The sequence below is a fragment of the Microcebus murinus genome, chromosome 24 (assembly GCF_040939455.1).
Source record: "Microcebus murinus isolate Inina chromosome 24, M.murinus_Inina_mat1.0, whole genome shotgun sequence".
NCBI classification, from domain to species: Eukaryota; Metazoa; Chordata; class Mammalia; order Primates; family Cheirogaleidae; genus Microcebus; species Microcebus murinus.
The window spans coordinates 28,262,275-28,286,649 of NC_134127.1; the positions used below are offsets into that span (position 1 = coordinate 28,262,275).

At 34.2% G+C, this 24,375-nt stretch overlaps 1 protein-coding gene across 2 annotated transcripts in view; it reads left to right on the forward strand.

The window, feature by feature from the left end:
• Positions 1-24,375, forward strand: part of CSMD1 (CUB and Sushi multiple domains 1) — a 1,569,742-nt gene that overhangs the window by 447,088 nt on the left and 1,098,279 nt on the right. For both annotated transcript variants that reach the window (XM_020282735.2, XM_075997279.1), the window contains exon 3: positions 11,052-11,164. In XM_020282735.2, the coding sequence (XP_020138324.2) occupies positions 11,052-11,164 (113 nt within the window). The remainder of the gene's footprint in view (positions 1-11,051; positions 11,165-24,375) is intronic.

Sequence of the window (24,375 nt, forward strand, 5' to 3'; positions counted from 1 at the left end):
AAACCTACATTTCTTTGCCTCCTCCACAATGTGTACCAAGTCTCCTGTAATGCAATGCAACCTATCCTTTTGCAACTTTCTGATCTAACTTGGATTCTACAAATTGTATAAGCTAATCTGTTTTTTCCCAAATTGTTAGGAGGAATTGGTAAAGGGCCAACCTTAGCCACTATTTACAAAACATTTTGATGTGAAGAAATCTGCTTTTTCTTCGTCCAGTAGAGATATATTTTGTATATGTACATATGTGTATACATAAAAATGTGTGCGTCTGTATGTGTACACACACAGACAGATACACACACACAGAACTTTCGAAGAACAATGAAACCAAAATTGTGAGGCAAAATTAGAGAATTCTCTCGTTATCAAGAAGTGAGAGGACTACTTGAAATCTCATGATGTTTTCAAAATATAACCAAACATATTCATGTAACACAGCCATAATCCTTTTAGAGGGCAAATATCTCTCTCTCTGAAGAACATCTGATGACAAAGTTAGCTATGCGTTATATTATTCCACTGTATTTTTCTTTTTTCTTTTAGCTCTTTTTAAAATGTTTTTCAGCATATTATGGGGGTACAAATGTCAAGGTTACGTATATTGCCCTTGCCCCCCTCCCCCCTCAAGTCAGAGCTTCAAGCGTGTCTATCCCCCAGTTGGTGCGCACCGCACTCATTATGTATGTATATACCCATCCCCTCCTCCTCACCTGCCTGGCACCTAATAGATGTTATTCCTGTATGTCCACAGGTCCACTGTATTTTTCAAATCAAGATGTTCAATTTCTTATTTTTAAGAGCTCTGTTCAGTTATACACATCATTCTTCAGAGACTTGCAAAAATCTGGACAATAGTCATCATGTCACTATGTTTGTGTACATGAAAATATTATGTGGTATACTCTAAATCTATAGAAAAAATAATTTTATGCTTTGTATGGAACCAAAGAAGACCCCGAATATCAAGAGCAATTCTAGGCAACAAAAACAAAATGGGAGGCATTAACATGCCAGATATCAAACTATACTACAAAGCTGTAGTAATTAAAACAATATGGTATTGGCACAAAAATAGGAACATTGACCAGTGGAACAGATGTGAGAATCCTGATATAAAACCATCCTCATATAGCCATCTAATCTTTGACAAAGCAGACAAAAACATACGCTGGGGAAAAGAATCCCTGTTCAATAAATGGTGCTGGGAAAACTGGATAGCCACCTGTAGAAGGCTAAAACAGGACCCACACCTTTCACCTCTCACAAAAACCAACTCACGCTGGATAACAGACTTAAACCTAAGGTATGAAACTATTAGAACTCTAGAGGAAAAAGTTGGAAACACTCTCCTAGACATCGGCCTTGGCAAAGAGTTTATGAAGAAGTCCCCAAAGGCAATCACAGCAGCAACAAAAATAAATAAATGGGACATGATCAAACTACAAAGTTTCTGCACAGCCAAAGAAATAGTCATGAAAGTAAACAGACAACCTACAGAATAGGAGAAAATTTTTGCATCCTATGCATCCGATAAGGGACTGATAACTAGAATATACTTAGAACTCACGAAAATCAGAAAGAAAAAAATCAAATAACCCCATTAAAAAGTGGGCAAAGGACTTGAACAGAAATTTTTCTAAAGAAGACAGAAGCATGGCCAACAAACATATGAAAAAATGCTCAACATCTCTAATCATCAGGGAAATGCAAATCAAAACCACAATGAGATATCACTTAACCCCAGTGAGAATGGCCTTTATCAAAAAATCTCCAAACAATAAATGCTGGCGTGGTTGCGGAGAGAGAGGAACACTCCTACACTGCTGGTGGGACTGCAAACTAGTTCAACCTCTGTGGAAAGCAATATGGAGATACCTTAAAGTGATACAAGTGAATCTACCATTTGATCCAGCAATCCCATTGCTGGGCATCTACCCAAATGATCCAATGACACTCTACAAAAAAGACACCTGCACATTTAAAGACAACACATTTAAAAAAAATAAAGTATACAATAGCTTACAACTTTATACATATGGTTTATATATTATGATAAAAATCTATCATTAAAGTTGATACTGAGATTAGATTTATATATTTTATATCATTGTTACAAATTAGTGGTATGTTGAATAGAACAGAAAAATAAATTTAATAGGTAATATTTTCAAAGGCTAAAAGTTAAGATGTAAACAATATATATAACTTTTTAAATGGAATTTACAGTAATATCTACATTGAGTCTCTTTCCAAATTATGGCAGAAATTTTTCTCTTTTAAAGTCTAGGTGTACTGAGTCACTTCACTGTGTGTGTGTGTGTGTGTGTGTGTGTGTATGTGTGTGTGTGTGTGTTCAGTTTAGTCTTTTTAAATTTTACCTGGTTGCTTCCATCTTCCCTGGATGGTTTCTCTGGGGGTGTTATATGACCCTGAAACACTAGGGGTTGAAGAGACCTCTGGCATCAGGGCACCCTCTGCCTTCTCCTTACACCATCTGAGATGTAACTGATTGTACCTGTGCATCCAATCTTTTATCACCAACATCTGGACCTGCTCAGAAAGGTCCTGATCTCATGATTTCAGGACCATACAGGCACCCGTTTTCCCCCTTCATGTCCTTGCACACTGATCTGGAATCATACACATGTTTGAACTTAGACATGCCATGTTGTGTAGATTCCATTGTTACTACCCTGTACTGTCTAGGAGGACTTCCCATAAGGATGGTGACCTCCCAGGATTTTTCTTACAACAGAAGTCATGGCCTCCTCTGCTCTCAGATCTCCCATTCTCTCTGGGGATCTTCTGTCTACATCAGTTCTCCCAGGGACATGATCACTTCTTGCTATCCAAATTGTCTCCCTATCCCCAGAGCAGGTAAGCCTTATTAAGTCACTAAATATCTCTAATAATGATTTCTTTCCTCCATAAAATAAAAAGCAGAAACATCTGATATCTAATAGAATTTAATGCCCCTGCCTACTTTAAAATTCTACTCTAGTAAAGCCGTCTTATACCTACAAACAATCATGGATACGAATTCTAAAACACAACATTGAATAACTTTTAGAAAATAATTAAACAGTTATTGTTTGGAGAAAACACTAGCCCAATAACCACAGACTTAAACAACTTCTGAAATTACAGAATACATTTTGTGTTTTGATTATCCAGGGTGTGGATACACCATCCAAAATTTAATCTCAGTCTTCTTCCATCACGAGGTTGTCATTTCACTGACAAAAAATAGTCCCTTTCATTTACAGGCAGTTTTTCTTTATTTTAATCTAATTACATAATCTTTTGGTGATTTGGAAAACATCTTCTGAAAAATTTTTAACATGTACCTTTTAAATGTTTGAGCTACATCTCTAAGTTGATATATTTTATCCCCAGATAGTACCCTTATATATTTTTTTCTAAAACACTAAAATGGAAGTTAGGATATGTTCATATTTTGTTGAAATACTCAAATGTTATCAATAACTTATATACACCACAATATCCCCATACTGCCCCAGCCATCAAATCTGGATGATGTTAGAAGATAGAATAGCAGCTATAAAACACCGATGTGGATTATCCTGATTTATTTACTATCCTGATTTATTTACTATTTATTTATTTATTTACTATTTATTTATTTATTTATTTACTTCCTATTTATTTTCTTATCTTCACTTTAGACTACAAGGTTTTCTGTAAGCAGAAAATGTGTTAGCCGTGAATGTACATTTTATAAGATGCCCAGTAAATATTTTGAATGATTGAAACATCAATTCTGGTTATCAAATATTGTTTTTCAAACTAAATATATAGTAAAATTCAGGCTCAAATAAGGCAATTGTAGAGACAATATGCCTCAAAATAATGACATTCACACAAAATGAATAGTTTTGAAAACATAAAGCCTCATATTTTATCTCATGGTATGGAAACTATTCCAAATAATATATGATGGGACCAATGGTTGAATGTACTGGAGAGAGAGATGGATTTATAAAAACCTTAAGCAGGTTACTAGTTAATAGAGGAATTAGGTGCCTTGTGGGATCTTCATTTCTCAGCTTTGGAGGCATTTAGACAAGCCCTGGATAGTATCTTGCTGAAAAAACACTTTTTGAGTAAATTAATTTCATTGGTAAAACATTGAATAAATTACTCTCTAAGATCATTTCTAACCCCTATGTTATTAATATTATTCTAATCTCACTCCTTAGGGTAGGCCAAGCCTTTTATAAGTTATATTATGAGGATACTCATATTGCAAATAGAAGAAATGTGCTGTTATCAAATATTGACTATTGATATCAATTTGGCAACATTTGGCTTTACAGAGATTTTTTTTAAAGCAATTACTTTTGTGGGAAGAGATTTAACTTAGTGATTTTATCCTAATTTACTTAAAATATGCACTTGACATTTTAACTTAACTGAAGTTTTAAAGAAATTTGATATTTTTAAACAACAAACACTACAGATTGTGTAGTATGTACAATGTGTAATTTAAAGTGCAACTGTGTTTACGGGAGCAATGATTCCCTCATTAACGTATGTGAAATAAACTCCGTTCATACTGGCCTTCTGTTACTACTTAGCTTTTCACTGAATTTGCTTATTATTTTTTCCCTGTAGCAATTACCACTTCTGACCTTGAAGATTATTATAGTGATATTGGTGATTTGAATATCTTGAAATATAGCATAGTACAAAACATTTTGGATCTATTTCTGGGTTCAATTCATCCTAGTCACTTCCTGAAAGATGCAAGAAGAATAAACCTGTTCGATTCTGAAGCTCATGTTTCTGCAGGATGAACATGTACCTAAAATAGAGAAGCGCTGCCACAAATTGTTCCTACTTTACCTAGCAATCACTCATGTTGGACAGGTGTGCTCTCTGATTTACCCAGGTTGCTAGATGTGAGAGGAAAATTGCTTTCTCCCAGTAGAAAATATGGTAAATGGGATTCTATAGGACAACAGGGACACAATTCAAAACAAAACAAAACAAAAAATAGAGGCATGTTTAGACTGACATTATACTTTTTTTTAAAACTAAAAATGAAATTGATTTCTCGTCGCTGTTCTCATATCAAATCCCCTTACCTAACAATTCTCTCTTCCTCCTCAAAATGATCCAATGAGGGATTTGGATGAAAACCTAAGGTTTTGAATAACCTTATAGGATGGCTTTCCACAGCGACCTCTTATGGAGATGAGAGCAGACTTCCCTCTGGGTGACAGGGACCCACTTACACCTGGCCTTTAGGGCCACCTGCTGCCCATGTTGGCCAGACTGTGTAGTAATACCTGCTTGATCTATTTAGGCAAAATTATGGCAGGAAATAAAACCATGGACAGAAAGACATGTATTTGTGGCTAGATTTGCAATTCAGTCATTTCAACGTGGTTTAAACATGCCATCACTTTAATATTCTGAAATACTAATTTTCTGAGTCACAAGAAATAAATAGGTCAGATGTTCCTATGTTGTAGGTGATTTGTAGGTTTGTTAGAGAAAAATGGATCTTTCTTTCCTACTTTCATTGACTTAGTACTTTATTAGTACCCGGATTCATTGTAACGAGAAACAAGGTGGCTTACAAAGGCACAAGGATACATGAATGGCAGCAAGAAAAGAATTAGAAGAGATACAAATGGATGGAATCTAAAATGAGGTCATTATAAAACTGTATTCGTTGCTTAGGAAAGGCCAAAAATTTGGCTCTAGGTATTTTGTTAGTCAACAATAAGAGGAAAACATGACTGGATGCCATGATTCTTTGGATGCTAAAAATAAACCAGTTGCTCATAAGAAACAAGGATTCCTCAAAGAGAATTAGGCGGTTTGACAGCAAGGAAATTTATCCCAAGGGTGCTTATGCGAAGGATGCTACTCAGGGATGTACCACAGAGCATCCTCAATGGCATATTTGCAGAGCCACCAAAGAGCGAGTTTCACCATCTGTTCTTATAAAACTCCTCACTCTGAGATAGTGTGATGGAGCAATGGCTGTAAACATTTTAATCACGAATTTAGCTTGGAAAGTTCTTTATGATCAATCATATAAACTCATCCTTCTCCATCCAACCAGAGTTGGAGTCCATCCTTTTACGCTTAAACATGAATGAGTCCATTCCATTCCAGCTATTTGAACACATATCACATGTATATATTTTTCCTAAAACTTATGCTAAACTCCCCCCAAAACTTCTCAACAGTAGTTTTACGACATTGTTTTTAAGAACCCTACTTTGAACCAATAGAGTTTCACTATGTCCCTTCAAATCACAGTTCCTTATAAAACTCATTAATTAAAAAGGATACAAAATTGTATTTATTTAAAAATGCTGTCACATTATCTGATAACTAAACTTATATGAATTGGTATTTAAAACTTCAAAATGGGTAATTACTAAACAAAATAATCCTCAACAGTTTTTGTTTAGTTAATTTTGGAACTTAATGAGAGAATGTTTTGTTATTAAAAATAATACTATTTTTTGGTTTTGCACTAAATTGATTATTTTAATCATTGTTAATATTTTTGTGAGTACCTCTCTATCTCAACCTTTTCAATGCATTTTATTAAACTATTGAATTTGAGATATTTATATAGTCATGTGTAGTTATAAAAAAATTATACAGGGAGATCCTATGTATCATTTATAAGTTTCCACAATTATAACATTTTTCAAAACTATTGTACCATAAAAGTACTAGGATATTGATATGATGCAGTGAAGATATAAAATACTTTCAGTCACCAATCACCATAAGAATTTCTGGAGTAAATGCCAAGGACAGTTGCTGAATCACATGGTAATATCATGTTTAGTTTTTAAAGAAAGTATCAAACTTTTCCAGAGTGACTGTTACAATTTTACATTTCTACTAGCAATGTATGAGCAATCAATTTTGTCTATATTCTAGCCAGCATTTACTGCTGTTGCTATTTTTAAGTTAGCCATTCTGATACATGTGTAGTGATATTTCTCTGTGGTTTCAATTTGCATTTCCCTAATATCTAGTGATGTTGAACATCTTTTCATTGCTTATTTGCCATCTATATATGCATCCTTTAGGTGGTAGGACTCTATTCTTTTTGACTATTTTCTAACTGAATTTTTTATTCTTTTACTGTTGAATCTTGACAGATCATTGTGCATTAGAGATTCTCGATTTTTGTTAGATGTGTTAATATGTCCTCCCAGAATGTAGCATGTCTTTTAATCCTCTTATTAGAGGCCTTCAAAGAGCAAAAGTTTTTAAGTTTTATGAAGTCCAATTTATTAATTTTCTGGATGGTGACGTTGTGTATAAAACTCTTGTCTCTAAAAACTCTTTGTCTAGCCAAAGATGCTGGAGATTTCCCCAATGATTTTTCTAAAAGTCTTACAGTTTTATATTTCATATTTATATTTATGATCCCTATTGAAGTAAATTTTCTATAAGTTGTTATACTTAAGTCTAGGATTTTTTTCCCCCTGTGGACATACAAAGATGTTCCATCACAACTTTTTAAATTTTTTCCACTGAATTCCTTTTGGACTTCTGTCAAAAATAAGTTGAGCATATTTGTATAGGTCTATTTCCTGGTGCTCTGTTCTAATTCATTGATATATGAGTTTATCCCTTTGCCAACCTGCCAATAGCAGATGGTCTTAATCACTGTAGCTATAAAATAAGTCTTGATATCAGGTAAACTACTTCCTCCTATTTTATTCTTCTTTTCCAAAATTTTTTGGGCTATTCTATTGTTTTTGCTTTTTTTTTTTTTTTTGTATTTCCTTATAGATGTTAGAATAATCTTGTCTATATCTACAAAAAATCTCACTGGCATTTTGATAGAAATAGTGTTCAAACCTGTATATAAATTTCGGGGAGAATTGACATCTTTACAATATTGAGGCTTTCAATCCATTAACATGGCATATGTATTTAGTTTTCCTTTATTTCTTCAGTATAGTGTGGTTTCCTGTGTATATTTTTGTATAAGCTTTGTTAGATTTATACCTGAGCTTTTAATTTTTTGAGTTATTATAAATTATGTTGTATTTTTAACTTTGGCATTCATGTGTTCATTGCTTGTATACAGAAATTCAATTGATTTTTTTTGTATGTTCTTTATGTATCCTGTGTACCTGATCTCATGTATTAGCTCTATAAGTTTTCTTGTAGATTCCTTGGTGTTTTCATTTTTTGTTATTTCAGAATATTAAGGGGGTACAGATATTCTTTATACATGGCTTTAGTCAGGCTTATAAATGTACCCGTATAGTGTTCATTGTACCTGTTAGGTGGGCATTTGACCTTCCCCTCCTCCCTTCTTCTCCCTGCTTGATTTTCAGTGATGCCAGAATGGTCACTTCCTGGTGAGGGCTCCCTTCCTTGGAGACAGCAGCTTTCTTGCTATGTGTTTACATGGACTTTTCTTAGTGTATGCCTGTGACGAGGTCTTTCTCTCTTCCTTTTCCCATGAGGACATGAATCCTATTGGATCAGAGTCCTGTACTTTTGACATTATTTAACCTTAAAAGCCCTATTTAAAAACCAGTCATATTGGGGGCTAGAGCTTCAATATATGAATTGTTGGGAGGAGCAGAATTCAGTGCACAGGAAAAGGTACCACCATGCCAGAAAAATGAGTTGAAAAGTGTTCCATCCACTTCCATTTTCTGGAAAACACTGTGTAGAATTGGTGTTAATTCTTTAAAATGTTTGGTAGAATTCTCCAGTAAAACCATGTGGGCTTGGTGATTTATTTGGGGGAAGTTTTAATAAGTTTATTCACATTATCAGGGTTTTTTTTATTTCTTTTAGTAAGTTGTTATAGTTTGTATTTTTTGAGAAAGGGGCCCATATTATTATCTTAGTTTCCAAATTTATGTATGTGTAGTTTTTTGTAGTAGCCTCTTATATTTTTGATGTTTCATTCCTAATATTGAGTATTTGTACTTCTGAAACCTCCACTTTTTTCTGTCAGTCTTGTTTGATGTTTGCCAATTAATTTTTTCATAGAATAATCTCTTGTTTCATTATCTTTATTATTTTCTGTTTCAATTTCATTGATTTCTGTGCTGATCTTTTCTTATTTTTTGCCTTCTGTTTGCTTTAGGTTTATTTTGCTTTTCTTTTTCTAGGTTCTTGATTTGGAAGCCTGGATTATGGAGTTGGGAGTTTTCCTCTTTTTAAATGTATGTTTTCAGTGCAACTAATTACCCTCTCAGCACTTCTTACTGAGTCTTAAAGTTTTAATATGTTGTATTTTCATTTTCATTCAGTTTACGCATATTTTTATTTCCCTCAAGACTTCTTTTTTGATCCATGGATTATTTAGAGCTATGCTGTTTATGTTTCCAAGTAATTGGACATTTTTATGTCAGTTTTCTCTTATTGATTTCTAGTTTAATTCCAGTGTGCTCAGAGAATATACTCTGCATGATTTCAACTCTTTTAAATGTGATAAGGTTTCTTTTGGGCCTCGGATATGGTAAATCTTGGTATATGTTCTGTGAGCACTTGAAAGAAATGTGCATTCAGCTGCTGTTGAGTAGACTGTCCTATAGATATTGATTAAATCCTATTGTCTGATGGTGTTGGCGATGTCTGTATTCTTGCTGGTTTTCAGTCTCAGGGGACTCTAAACTCAATGTTGTTGATTTTCCTCTGTGGAACCAATGTCTGCTTTATGGAGTTGTTTCCTATGTTGTATTAGACAACATTCAAACCACATAGCAAAGCCTCTGCTGGTTTGGCGGATGATAAACAGTGGTTTCTTTTCCAACTTTTCAGTCATTTAGTTCTTCCTGTGACTTGACTATCTGGGTCTGGGATTGGCATCCAGTGAGAGAAAAGTAAAAGGAACAAATGCTGCTTTGTAGGAAATCAAACAAAATAAAAGAGCAGAGAACAGATATGGTAGTTCACAAAGATGAATACAATTTGGGAGCAGGTGTGAACCCTCATGGAGCTATGGATTGCACCAGAGAGTAAAAGGTGGCGAACCCAAAGACAGGGAAGAAAGAAGGGAGGACACAGAAGGGTGAGAAGGGACAAGTCAGCATGTGGGTTTTGTGACATGAAAACATAAGCCCTGTAACAGAATCCGGGTTGTCTTGGGACTCTTGTTTAGGTTGACGTATCGTAGACCTAGAGCAGTCTCAGGATTAATTGCCCTGTAGACTGCTCACGGCCTGTCTCCCTGGGCCTTTGCTGTGCTGGTCTTACTTTCCCCACGAGTGCTGCTCTGAATCCAGCTGAGAAACACTGCTTCATGACTAAAATAGAATTAACTAGCCAGATGGATTTGTACCATGTTCTTGTTTGAGCTCACAGATGTTTACACACACACACACACACACACACACACACACACACACACACACTTTGTTATATATGTTTTGATTAGGAAAATGAGTTTAAAATGGATTTCTAAGAAATTATGGTTTGGCGATAGACTATGGCCATCTAAAACCAGGAAATTAGTAAGAGTTTTTTTTTTTTATTTTTTAATAAAAGTAAAGTAGAAATAAATTAAACTATTTGATATATAATGGCTATTTATATATACTGAAAAACAAAATAGCATGTCATGTTAGCATTTATAGAATTAGTCTATATTTTAAGACTCAGCACATTAAATATGAGATTTGATAACCCATTGCCTAATAATTTAGAAGGAAAATAATAGACTCAGAAGCACATGGAAAATCATATTGTTTTGTGTAGTGCATGTACGGATGACTTTGCATTGCTGTGTCATCTTCCAGATGCTTAGTTTAAGACAATGATGTGTTTCATAATTCCTTCAGGAAGGCCTTTTCTCAAATGCTATTTAAATGAACAAACTCTGAACCTTCAAAACATTTAATTTCACCTACATAATTTCACAAAGCCCCGTGTATGACTATATAATTGTTTAACGGCATACTTGAAATTAATACACCGCAGTTAAAAGAGTTATTCAATGACTTCATCAAATAAACTTCCTTAACAAATCATGCTTCTTATTAACTATGTACATATCTTTTTTTCAAATTTAGATTATCGGGATTTCAACTACCTTCCTCCATAGTGAGCACAGGATCTATCCTGACGCTGTGGTTCACAACCGACTTTGCTGTGAGCGCCCAAGGTTTCAAAGCACTGTACGAAGGTAGGAGATTTCCTGCATTTTGCACATATTCAGTGTCCGCATGATCTAACCTACACGAATCTGGATTAAATATTTTAATGAAAAACAAAGCTGATATGTCAGAGATAGTTTCGTGTTGTTAGCATTTGACTTTCGTGTACTATGTTGAAAATTGGGTAACACTGTTTGCTAAAATTATGAAAATTTCTGGCACAAAATGTATTCACCATTTTCTTGTATTGGCGAGACTTTTCTTGATTGGATTTTCTTTGTGTTGACTTGCAGTGGATACGGTTTGAAAACTTTGAATGCAAATTAGTAGTCCTGAAGAGTTCATTTATAATGCAGAAGAGTTTTATTAAAAATTTTGTTGGACAATAATACTGTTAGTCAGTGTTTAAATAAAGAAAATTTCATTACTTGAGGTTTTGTTGTCAAAGTTGAAAATTTTAATTAATTGAGAAAATTAATTTGCTTTTGCTGTTGTTTGATCATACAAGGCATAGGGATTTTCTTTTATTTGTTTTCATGACTTCAGATTTTGTTCGTAGATACCTTTGGGGTATTGCTATCATTAAGCTCCTTTTCGGCAGAAAATTAAAAAATAAAACAGAGATTATGCTTTGATAGAGGAAATGATCGTTTCAAGCATTAGATGTTAAGAAATGGGATATTAATACATTAAAGGCTTTGGTGTGTCTAATTTAGTCTTGATTTGCATAGAGATTTGAAATTTTCCTTCACATGTAATACAAGAGCTATTATTTTTAATGCAAATAAACTCTGGCACCTTTAGATTAAAGTAAAATAAAATAAAAACTATGGATAGAGATACAGATCCAGCCCCTATTTATAACCCACACAGTTTACTTTGGACCTTGTTCTCTGTAAGTCACATCTGCATATTCTTATTTGAATACTCAGTGCACTTGGGCAAAATTCACTCTTTGTAAAAACTTAAAATGTACTTGTGGTTAGTGCAACTGAGCTTAGCTGTAGTATAATAATCAGAAAAGAGGAGAATAAACTGATATCTTTGCATAGATGTATAAACAGACCAATTTATCCTCTCATTTAAAGTGATGGGTAGAATGATGTGAGGATTCCCAACTACTCTGACCATGATGCTTTTCAGGGTACTGCATTTGTACATAATCCAGCATAAGTGGCTGAACATGGTTAAAGTGTATTACTGGCTGTCAAGGAATCTTGTAATCTTTGGAAAACAACAGGTTGATTTAAAATCAGCAGGTTCTATGAACTTTCAAATTTTGTTATACTTATGTATTGCTTCCTATAAACTCTAAGTTCACACAATTTCTTTCTGCATAACATTACAAAAGTATCTCAAAAGCAATCTACTACTACTCATACCAGCTACTCGTGAAGTGTACTTTGTCCAGGCAACACATGTATTTTCTCAGAAGACAGATAATGCCTCTACATTTTAGAAAACTTGGTGATTTTCCTCCCCTTCCTGACAAATTGATAGCTGAGTACCACAATTTGCTGGATTCCCTAAGATTAATTTTATAGAAACTCTGTTGTCATTGAATGATTGCCAAATCAATAATCATATCAAATCTTTCTGGGCTATTGTTGGTTTTACTAGTTGTCATGATGGTATAATAAAAATTATGGGTGAGATTGTCCCTGTTAGAAAAATATTTTGATGTTATTCAAAAAGACCAATTGGGAAAGTGACTAGAAAAGTGAATAGGGTCATAAGTTTAGTTAAATGTATTTTCGAAAAAAGTGTGAATATGTGGAAAAAATTTTTGTGAAATCTAGATGTTCAATAGTAACATTATAATATAGTCTATGATATTTACAAGTAAATATAAGCCTTTGTTTTGAAAGGAAAAAAGGTGCTTTGTCAAAATTGCATCTAATATTTAATATCTGCATTTTAAAAATGTTTCTCAATTAGTTTAAAGGTCCCCTGGGAACATGAATGTGTGTTATTTGGAGAAAAAAGTTAATTATAGTCTATATAATACACCTTATATTTGGATAGAAAGTGGCAACTCTGTGAATCAAAATAGTCCAATGTTAATTCACTAGAATCAATACTTGCCTTGTATAGATCATTTCTCAATAGTGTATGGCAATTCCATAGATTGTGAACCAATTTACTTTGAACAGTTGACAAAGGCTTTGTCATTGGGATGGCAGGTCTTGAAAGAAATATTAATACAAATGATATGTGTTTTTGATATAGATATTTATAGTTGTGATAATAAAATTGGCAAGGAAGAAGAAAGGTTAAATTGTATTCTTGGTTTAAACACAGCTAATAAGAAATGGTAAGAATCAATTCTCATTAAGATTCTATTAAATATGATGATTCACATAGTAGCTGTGAAAGAGAAGACTCTTAAACACAAAAACATCTATCAAATATGTTGATCATAAAGTACCAAATTTACACATTCATCATTTAACTCAGCTTCCCAAAGTGCTATCTTTACATATATTGACTTTACATTTACTCATGAAATCTATAATAATCTGAAAGTGTCAAAATGCATTTTAATGAATAAATGCTAGAGGTATAGTGAGAAGAAATTCAACACCAGTAAATAGCAAAGTTTTACTTATGGCAGGAAACAGTTTTTCACATAAAATAAATAGCTCATTTGTTGGAATGGGAAAAGCAACTAACTGCCCATGAAGATGCTATAAGGGACTTTCTTGGATTGTAAAGGAATTCTCCTCTTTCCTGTTTGTTTTTGCTTTAAAATCATTAATTCTATCAATCACAACATTATGTTCTAGTAACTAAGGTTTATGAGTCTGAGTGGATAGACGGATGGATGGATGATGGAAGAAAGGATGGGCAGGTAGATAGACAGATATGCCTGGGACTGTGTAACGCTCTTACATGCATTTTCTTATTAAATCCTCTCAATAATCTGTAAGTAAAGCAAACTTATCTATTATTATTAGATAAAGAAAGTGAGGTAGTAAACTACAGTAATTTAGTCTCCCAAGATCCCACAGTTGCTTAGTAGTAAAAGCAAAAATCAAACACAGGTCTCTGTATCTTAAGAAGTTATAATTCTAAACTCCTCACTATATATCCTCTCATATATTTGTTTATTTGTGTATATACACATGTGAAAATACTCAAAAAATACATGCATACATACACGTGCTTATACGCACATGGATGTACATATTTATGTATGCACACAGTATAAATGTGGTTACATAAGCGGACACACAGATTTACGCATCCATTTATTCCCTCAGTTATTTACTCAGCAATCTTTGGGCCTCTGCCAGAAACACAATACTGAGTTAAGTGACAGTGATGCAAAGACGCAATGAATGGTGCCTATTTGCAAGGACGGGTGAAGGAGAATGACAAAATCCAGTGGAACGTTAGTGTAATTGGAGATAATCAGTAGTCATGCTGGTTTGACAAGACTGGGCAAAAGAGGCAAAGCGTAGCCCTGCATGGGTCAGGTAGAGATCCTCACAGGGTGGACGCTTGGGCTGCATCTTGAAGAATGTGCTTATGAAGGTCATGTCCTAAATGCCTACTTTGTGTCCAACCCTGAATAGACATTCTTGAGGAACACAGATAATTAACAGGAGAATCTTTCTGAGTGAGGAACATGGAATAGTGTGGAGAAAAGCAAGAATTATAGGAGGTCTGCTTGGAAGAGAAGGGACTGCCCAGGCAAGATGATGTTAATGGAAGCTGAGTTTAGCGGGATCAAAGGGGAATCTGCCTGAGCCTTGGTTCTCCTGAGCTCAGAGAGCCTGAGGCCTGGAAAGAGAACACGTACTCTGTGAGATCCTTAAGTAAAAGACTTAGTTCGTTTCACTGGACCATGAAATGAAGGGTAGCATTTTGTTTGTGTATGCTTCCATTTTGTAATTTTATAACCTTTTAGCCTTTAAATGACAGCCCTGATGTCCAAAATGCATGCAGAGAGATGAGGAAAAACATAGATTAAATGAATTCTGAATTCCTAATAGCACTTTTTAAAGAATATTTAAACAGTTTATTGATCCTGCAATATTAAATAATTAGGTAAACATAACATCCATGTATCAAGCATTTTAGCCATTAGATGGAACTTAATATGCTCCACCTTATGGTCATTTTTCTTTGTACCCCTGAGGGCAATAATGGAATTTAAGAAAAATTTGAATCCTTGACATTTGGAACAGAGTAAATATTTATTTACTCTGTTTGAAATATTACACTATTTGAAATATTACACTATTTGAAATATTATTTCAAAAATATTTTTTGATAAAAAAAATCTATAACACCGCAACTTAACTTCATCCAGTAGTTTATAATCCTTCCTTTTGAAGGAAAATTCTGACCTAAAAGGAAAAGTGCGAGTCAATAGTACAAATGAAAGACTTGTATTTGATTTTCTCTCCAGTTAACACACCCATGCACCCTCATGTTTTTTTAAAAAGCACTGAAATGATATAAAGACAAAGAGATTTTATGATCCACAGTATAGAGAGGAAGATGCTCTCAAAAACAAAATTGTCTAAATATAAGAAATTCAATTAAAACCTTATACACTGAAAATGAATTAATATTTATTTATGTATTGTACATTTATTTTAGAGAAGAAAATGGCCTACTTTTTCACATACTCTGTAAATTTTTACCAGAGAAAACTGAATTTTCTACAACAGAGACCCTTTATTCCAGGTTTCACTCAGTAATTAACTCCAGGAATGGGTGGGGCTCCCTATTGCGAGGGTGTTTCCTTGTTGGCTGAATAGGTTTGGCATTTCCCTCTGACACATCCCTCAAGCAGAATGTTCTTCCTTTAACATGCATGGATCTGGATTTAGAAAGAGCAGCTAGATTATTACCCTTCAAGCTCAAAGCTTTATTTAGAATGTCAGCACTGATTTATTTCTCCCTTGACGTGATTACCCAAACTCCACCTGAATTAAACAGACATGATGCACCTGGCAGGATAGAAACATTCCCAACTGAAGAAAGTAACAAAGTAACAAACTAGCAGAGCAAGAGCAGCTACCGTCTATCAGCCAACACATTAGCATTGTTTGTGATTTGTCACAGTTACAGAGGCTGAAACAAATGTAACACTTCTGGAATTACTTTCCTCCTAACTACTTAGGTAATCTAAGCTGTGAAACCCCCTTCATGGCTGTGAGGCGATCGCAGCTAATGTTCCTCTCGTTGCCTTCTCTAGCGTAGGGGCCAGAACCGTCTTTGTCTTCCATCTGCACGATTTGTCCACACTAGGTACATCTGAACCACTAACCAAAGGTTTTAACATGGCATTTGAAAATATTTAAAATCTATCGCACAAATTCTAGAGATCTGCTGTATAATCTTGTACCTACAGTCAACAGTACCATCTTGCACAATTAAACATTTGCTATCAGGGTAGACCTCACGGGAAGTGTTATTAATATTATCACAATAAAATAAAATTTTACGAAAAGGAAAGTGTTTCTGTTAGGACATCCGTCGTAACATCTCCTAAGAGCACAGATAGAAGAGAGACATGATTACCTGCTCAAAGTAATCCGGAGAGGGGAAGAATTGAAAGATGCAGAACTGCCATAAAGAGACAGTTAGCCAATCTAGCAAGACTTACCTATTTTCTGTGACTATTGATGCACATCATGAAAGAATAAAAGGTAGAATTAGTTTGAGCAGCTCCCTGAGCCTAGTGAACACACAGTGTCAGAGGCAACGCTGTAGCCACTTCAGCTCAACCATGAGGAGAAGAAACCTTTGCCAACACATGGTTTGCCCTATTGAATAACTCTCTTGGTTATGGGTGTGAATGCAGGGAGTTGATTTTAATTATTCTGGTCCATTGTAAAGCTATTCATATTCTATGTATCTGACTTTCTTAATTTGGTAGTCATGGAAAATTTCTAAGTTTCCATATTCTTTCCCAAAAATTCTATGAATTTTTGTAATTATATGCACATATAATTTTTTTCTGGGTAAAATCTTTCATAAACTTCATGTTCCTAAGCGTCTCATACCTAATGAAAAGATCAGAATGGCTTCTGTCAATTGATAAGATAAGCTGTGTTGACCTGCAGCATTAAACATTCTTCTGTCTGATTGTTGTTGCTTATTTTATATCTTATTTTTGTTGTTCCGATTCCTTGTTTCAGAAAGTACCTTTCAAGTTATAATTTGGCTTCACATATTGGCTTAAAGTGATGAAAATAACCTTGTCATATCAGTATCACTGTAAATAGTCTACTTCCTATGAACCATAATTCATTAGTTTGGCATTTTGATTTTACATTTTGAGTCTGTGAACTTAATTCATGTCATTTATCCCTGAGAGATGAATCCACCCTCAGTGCTAAACAAATCCAGTATCTGATTCAACTGTAATGGGCCACTGTACATTCATTAGAAGGAATTCTACTTGTGAGGCCTATTGGATATATTTAGCTGATCTATTGCCCCAAGAAAACACATGCACACACACACACACACACACACTTTGTTATATTTCTGTGTACTGTTTTTTTCAAGCATCATCATAGGAAAACATTTTCTTTAAAGTATTGGCGAAAATAATTTCTTTTAGTCCCATGTGTATTGACTGGAGGGGATATCTGTGATACATAAAAGTGGAAAAATGCAACATGATCCCATTTTAGTAAAACTATAAATAGAAGCACTTGCATAAGTATGTGAATGTACATGCTTATGTGTCTATGGGTACAAGTTTATATATAGCATACGCATATGCTTGTATGAGTTATTCAGAAAAGTATATGTGAATACCTGATTTGTTAAAATAAATTACTTCTGAGAGAAACTGTAATGACTAGGAAGAAGGATTACTGGATTTTTCTCTGTATAATTGTGTTATTTATCTTGTTGCAATGAGCATTAAAAAGTTAAATAATGAACATTATAAAGTAAGAAATTTCTGAAGATGATGTAGAAATTAATATTGTTAAGTGGATCTCTGGCTCTTAATTGGAAATTGAATGAAAAGTAGAGCCAGATAATTAAAAGTCCTTTGATATTTTCTTTTTTCAAATGGTTGAGTTAATGAGTTCTAAGACCAGCACTGTAGCTGAAGTTTGTTTTTTTGATAAGAGAAAACAAGGTGTACTCCCTAGAAATCTATTCACAGAAATAGTAGCCTGTCTAGAAACATATAGTAAAAGCCAAGTTAATTCCATAGAAGATCCATTTACAAAATCATTATACAGTAACAAAAAAAGTATCAGTTATTATTTGTGCTGAGAGGATGTCTCAGTCCATTTTGTGTTGTTATAACAGATTGCTTGAGTTTGGGTAGTTTACATAGGAAAGAGGTTTATTTAGCTCATGGCTCTAGAAATGGGAAATCCAAGATCAGACAGTCTCATGGTGCCTCTTGACATGGTAGGATGGCATCACATGGTAGAGAAGCAAAAGGCGAAGCAGGTGTGCAAAAGAGACAACACAGCCCATTCTCCTGAGAACTAACACAGTCCCATGAGAACTAACACAGTCTGGAGAGAAAGAAAATATTCTATCTTCTCAACCTAATTGATTCTTAAAGACCATACCTTGCATGGCCGTTATATTGTCAATTAAATTTCAACATGAGTTATAGTGGGGCCACACCACATCCAAACTGTAGTAATGGGGGCTCCCAAACCATAAGTGATTGTACTTGGAATCCTTAGTATATTTCATCTTGAACATAATTTAAATTTAATCCTCTGTACTCACTCATCTCCTAATATTTTTTTCTTAGTTTTTACTGATTTTTTACCAATACTCTCTTGTGTCATAGGCAAATTCCTCCAAGTTTATATATATAAAATTTGATAATATTTAATCTCAGATAATGTGTGAAAAATTAAAAGTCATCATGATTTAAAATGAACCTTACCCAACAAAGATGAGAATGAGTGATTTTTTAATTATCTGTCTCTCACTCTCATTTGTAGTCACTAGAAATAAAGTGACTTTATCTCTATTTTAACATCGTCAAGCATTGGTAACATATCTGGACCTAGAAATGAAAAATGTATTTTAAGGTAGATTAATTGTTTATGAGTGGATGATGGCATAGATTTTGAAGTCTGAGTTTAATCTACTTTCCCAATCACTATAGAAATATTGATAATATTATGACCATTGTGCAAGTTACTTAAGGATTCATTACATCAGTTTTCTCACTTGTTAAAAAAAGAATAAATAGTAGCCACCTCAGAGAATTAGTACAAGGCTTACAGAAGATTAGTTATTTATACTGTTTGGCTCAGTACTTGTTATATAAAACTTTTAACAACTTCTTTCAGTTCTACGGGATTGACCTAGAAGATGACCTCAAAAAATGTAGAGTGTAGTTATTTCTTCTAAACCACAAAATGTATAACATTCTTCTTAGTGATTATGGTACTCTCATTTCATGCTAATGCCATCTTATTCTTGGGACACCTGAGTTTATCACTATTCCAGCTTCTCTATGCTTTGTCTCTTTATCTGTTTTATATAGTTAAAAAATATGGCCAAACTAGGTATGAGTAATCTGTGCATGTGTAAGTGAGAGTGCAAAGAACACATTCATCCCTACTAAAGTGGTGAATGGCATTTTCTGGTTTTATAATAAGCTAGCATACCGCATATTTTGATTAGGGTTACATTTTTATTGTGCTCAAATCTCAACTCATGTAGATAGGTATTTTTGCTGATGTTTTGTTGATTGTTTCATTTCCTTTTTCTAAAATAACTTCGGAATATATGATTAAAATTACTGAGGAAAGGGGATGTTACCTTTGTTTTAAGTTTGATGCAATACAAGGAGAAGATATAAGAGAATAACGTAGATTTGGATTGTGAGAAGCAAAAAACACAGACATACATTGACTTAAAACAAATGGAGCCAGAAATGCTCATAATAAGCATTAAATACTTAAATTAGGGGAAATATGTATTACAATTTCATAGATTAATCAAATTAATTTTTATTGTGGAGATAATTAGAAAAACGTCTCCCCTTTGGAGGTTCTTTTGTAAAAGATATGTATGCTGCATTAAATATAATTAATCTATAGCTCTATGTAGATGTTAAGCTTAAAAAGTGCTTCACTGTCTGGTATATAGTAAATTCAATGTTAAACATGCACCAAAATGACAAAAAGAGATACAGATACTTGTTTTATCTTCAGAGTTCTTCCATCAGTCTACAGGGAATTCAGAGTTCATTTCCATTTCTGAATTTACACTTAACATGTAAATTTATTATCAGTTCTGATAGACTTGCTACCTAAGGTTGATGGGTCACTGAATATTAAACAAGCATCTATGTTTCTAAATCTAAGCATATTTTTCAGAGGATATGTTAATCTAAAAAGTTTCCAACTTTATTGTACAATTTCTTCATTTGTTTTGTTGTTTTCTTTAAATGGAGCCAGAAAATGACCATATACAACCTTGCCTGAGCAATAGATATTCTATTGACCTCTACAGGGTTCATACTCTAAGAGTTGGTCAATTCTGGGTTTATTCTCAGTTTCAACAAAATTAAGTATTGATTTTACTGATCAACCTGAAAAGGTGTTATAGAGAGAGTACATTTTCCATCATTAGACATTTCTTGTTTTAATTGCTTATTCCACTTCTCATTCCTTAGTGTTTATCAAAGCAATATAAACCTAAATAAGAAATATCTTTGATTGTGTCCAAGCATTGATCAGAAGAATGAGATGTGGAACATAAATTAAGCTTCTAAATAAAGACATTTAATAATATATGCAATTATTTGTATCCTCCCAAATCTTTTTTTTTTTTTTAAACAAACTGATCACGGATAATCCTACTTTTAGGATTATCAGGCTAATTTAGCCTGCTTGATATCAGGATTATCAAGCAGGCTACAATACCTGCTGCTTTATAGCAGAGGATGAGATGCCCTTTCGAGGTAGCTTCCCAGTTTGTTTTAACTAGCTTCCTTGAAGACATTTTGACATTGGTTCTTTCATAATATAACCTTATATTTATTTCCTACCCTAGAGGGAGAGGGAAAAAAATGCATGAAAGAGGAGTGGCCTGAGCCTGTCAACTTGCAACATTAATTTGTATACATCTGACTAAGCTTTGGTAGTCATTTTAAGAAAATGTTATATCTTCTCAGTTCAGATTTTGTTTTTCCAATCAAGTATATATATATATATATATATATTTTTTTTTTATAAAACATGGCTTTAAATATTAGAATAATGGAGTGGAAAGCGCTCCATTTGGGCAGGCGAGAAGGGAGGGTGAGTGGACAGCTGGTGTGTGGGGGCGTTTCAGTTTTCTCCTGTAATTTTGCCTGGGTGTAGGAGGGTAACAAATGGGGAAATTTGTGCAAGAATAAGACATTGAACACATTTCAGCTTTGGATGTGTTATCCATCTTAACTTATGAAGATGGGATTTCAACATTCCACATCTGATTTTTCATTTTTAAGACTTTCACACTTACTCAAAACCTTCCCATATGCCATGATACTAACATGTGTATCAAAACTTATGTATTTACTTGACATTTTATTTTTACTTTAGAAGAAAAGTTTAGATGCATGAATCATGGGCCACAGCTAGAGCTTTTTTATGAGTGTGGTGATAATTTGTATTTGTATTATTTAAGTTCACAGAATCAAAGGAACTCATAAACTTGTGTTTACAATTAATCCTCATTTATTTACTACTGCAGTTCCTTAAAAATTACATAAAGTATCATATCTTGTAAACCACTATATAAAATTAGCACAATTTGGACTCTGAATGTAAATAATTAATTAAATGCAAGATTATTATGAAATACAACATTAAATTACAAGATTACATACAACATTAACATTTTACAACATGCTTTAGATTTATTTTAGCCACATTATATCCAATTGTTTCAATTTTCAGCAACCTCAATACAGGATGCTGTCTAGCTTATTAAATCATAGTTTTTTTTTAAAAAGGTGTTATACATTAGTTTTCATTTAATGCTTAAAACATCATAGGTACATTATAGGTACAAATATTTGAAGTAACTATATAATTACTTCAAAAGGTGAGGCAATTTCCCAAATGTTACATTGACATCCTGGGGCCACAAGAGTTGGAATTCAGGTGTGATTGCTCTAAGCAGGATTAGCAAGCTGCTTTTTGTAATGGGCCAGTTATTATAAGTATTTTTGGCTTTGCAACTACCCAACTCTGCTGCTACAATATGAAAGCAGCATATTTAGTACTTAACTGAGTGAGTGTGGCTGTGTTCCAATAAAACTTTATTAACAAACACAGGTGACCAGGGGCCATCATATGGGACCCCAACTCTAAAGCTAGAGCATTTTCCTGCTCTAGGAAGCAAGATATTCTTTCTTTCTTTCTATATCAGTTCTGCTTTATGATTTAACCCACTCCCTCAGTACACAGTAGAAAAAGTCTGTGGACCTTAAGAGGAGCTGTGTCTACAATGGCCGGTTTAGTAGTTTTGCTGTAACTGACAGGACAGCTTTGTTAGTCACCTTCAGCAAACACCTGATGACTCAGGAGTTTCAGTAAGTTAGTTATTTTTTTTTTTTTTAGTTGGTGGTGAATACATTCTGTAGTATTATTTGGACACACAGAACTTGCTTATGGCCAATAAGCATGCATGCATTTCCTGTTGTATGTCTACTCCCAGACTTCCAACAGTTTCCTTTCTATCTTTGCTTTCTTCTCAAGAAGCTCCCATACCTGCAGTGTACATGATGCTATTCTCCTTGAACTTCTTAGAGGGAAATGTAATACCCACTAATCAAAGTCCTTATTTTCATCTCATTATTGCCCAGAGAATAGTTAGGAGGAGATTTACCAGAAAGTCATAGCTACTGGGGTCTTATTTTTATGAGGTTGGGTGGGGGGGGAGTTGAGTTTTGTGGATCATCTCATTGTCATTTACCCGTTCCTCAAATTTGTCATGTTGACTGACTTGAATCAGCAACTAGAACTGTGAATAGTTTACACTGTTTTTGATTGGAATATTTGAGGGAAGATGTGCTGGGAGAGTCACCTGCACCATTTGGAAGGGGCTTGCAGCACTTTACAGTATACAGAGTGCCAGTGGAAAAACCCTGCTCAGCATAGCTAAATTATAATATGCGCACTGTTACGCTCACTGCCATCTGACAGCTGTTTGGTTCCTCTGTGAAATGAATTAGTGCTGTCATTTTACTAATAGACCAAAAATAAAATCGCTGGCATTGTCTCCAACAGCCAGTTCTAAATAAATTGCCCTCTCTCTCGTCACAGTCATGCCTGTTACAGGACAGGTTATCAAAACATAAGGCATTACTCAGTGTACTAATTTAGGGAAGCAGAACACTTCTTAGAATGAGTGTTGCTTAGGATTGACTAAAAATAGTCACATGTGTTTCTAAATTCATGTGTCGCTTTCTTCTAAGGTGCATCTGGGAGGCATGCCCTACGCTGGCCCAAAGGATTTGTATAAAACCACAAAACTCAAATAGAGCCTTAAAGTGTTTCTCTTATGTGTCTGGTATGGTGCTGACTCTAAGGATGGTTTTGTGAAAAAAAGATACGTCCTGCTGTATGGAGCTTACCAGTGAGCAGGGTGATATGTCTTGCACAAGGTAACACAATGCTGTGCAAAGCCAAGTTTTTCTTTTCCTTATGACTATCAACAAACAAACTGACATTTTGCATAGTAATTCTGAATGCAGTGTGATTGGTTCACAGCACGTACTATAATTTTTGTTAAATGGCTATGCTAGGTATTTAACATGACCTCATTTTACTCTTTAAACCACACAGATACAGATGGATAATAAAATCCAACATTTTTTCAAATGAGAACTGAGGTTAAGCAACTTGTTTGTGCTCACACAACTAGTAAGTAACTTGTGCCAGGATGTGAAACCATTCCTTCTCTTTGGAAATTGAGAAGCAAAAACTAAAACTAGGTGCCAATTCCTTGGATATACCAAGATAATTATCATTTTTTCTCTTTGCCTTCTTCTCTTCCTAGATAAATAGTTCCAGTTCATGCAAGACCACCAGTATGCCTCCTTTACATAACATGCATTGTGTTGATAGCCTTTTCTGATAGACTCCAGGGAGTGAGAGTATGTTCCAGAATTAAAAGGCAAGCTGATAGCCTAGGATTCCCTTTTGTGAATACTATACTTCTATCAATGCACCATTGATTGATTTGAGAAATGGTGTAGCATAGTCCTGGCATTGCATGAGCT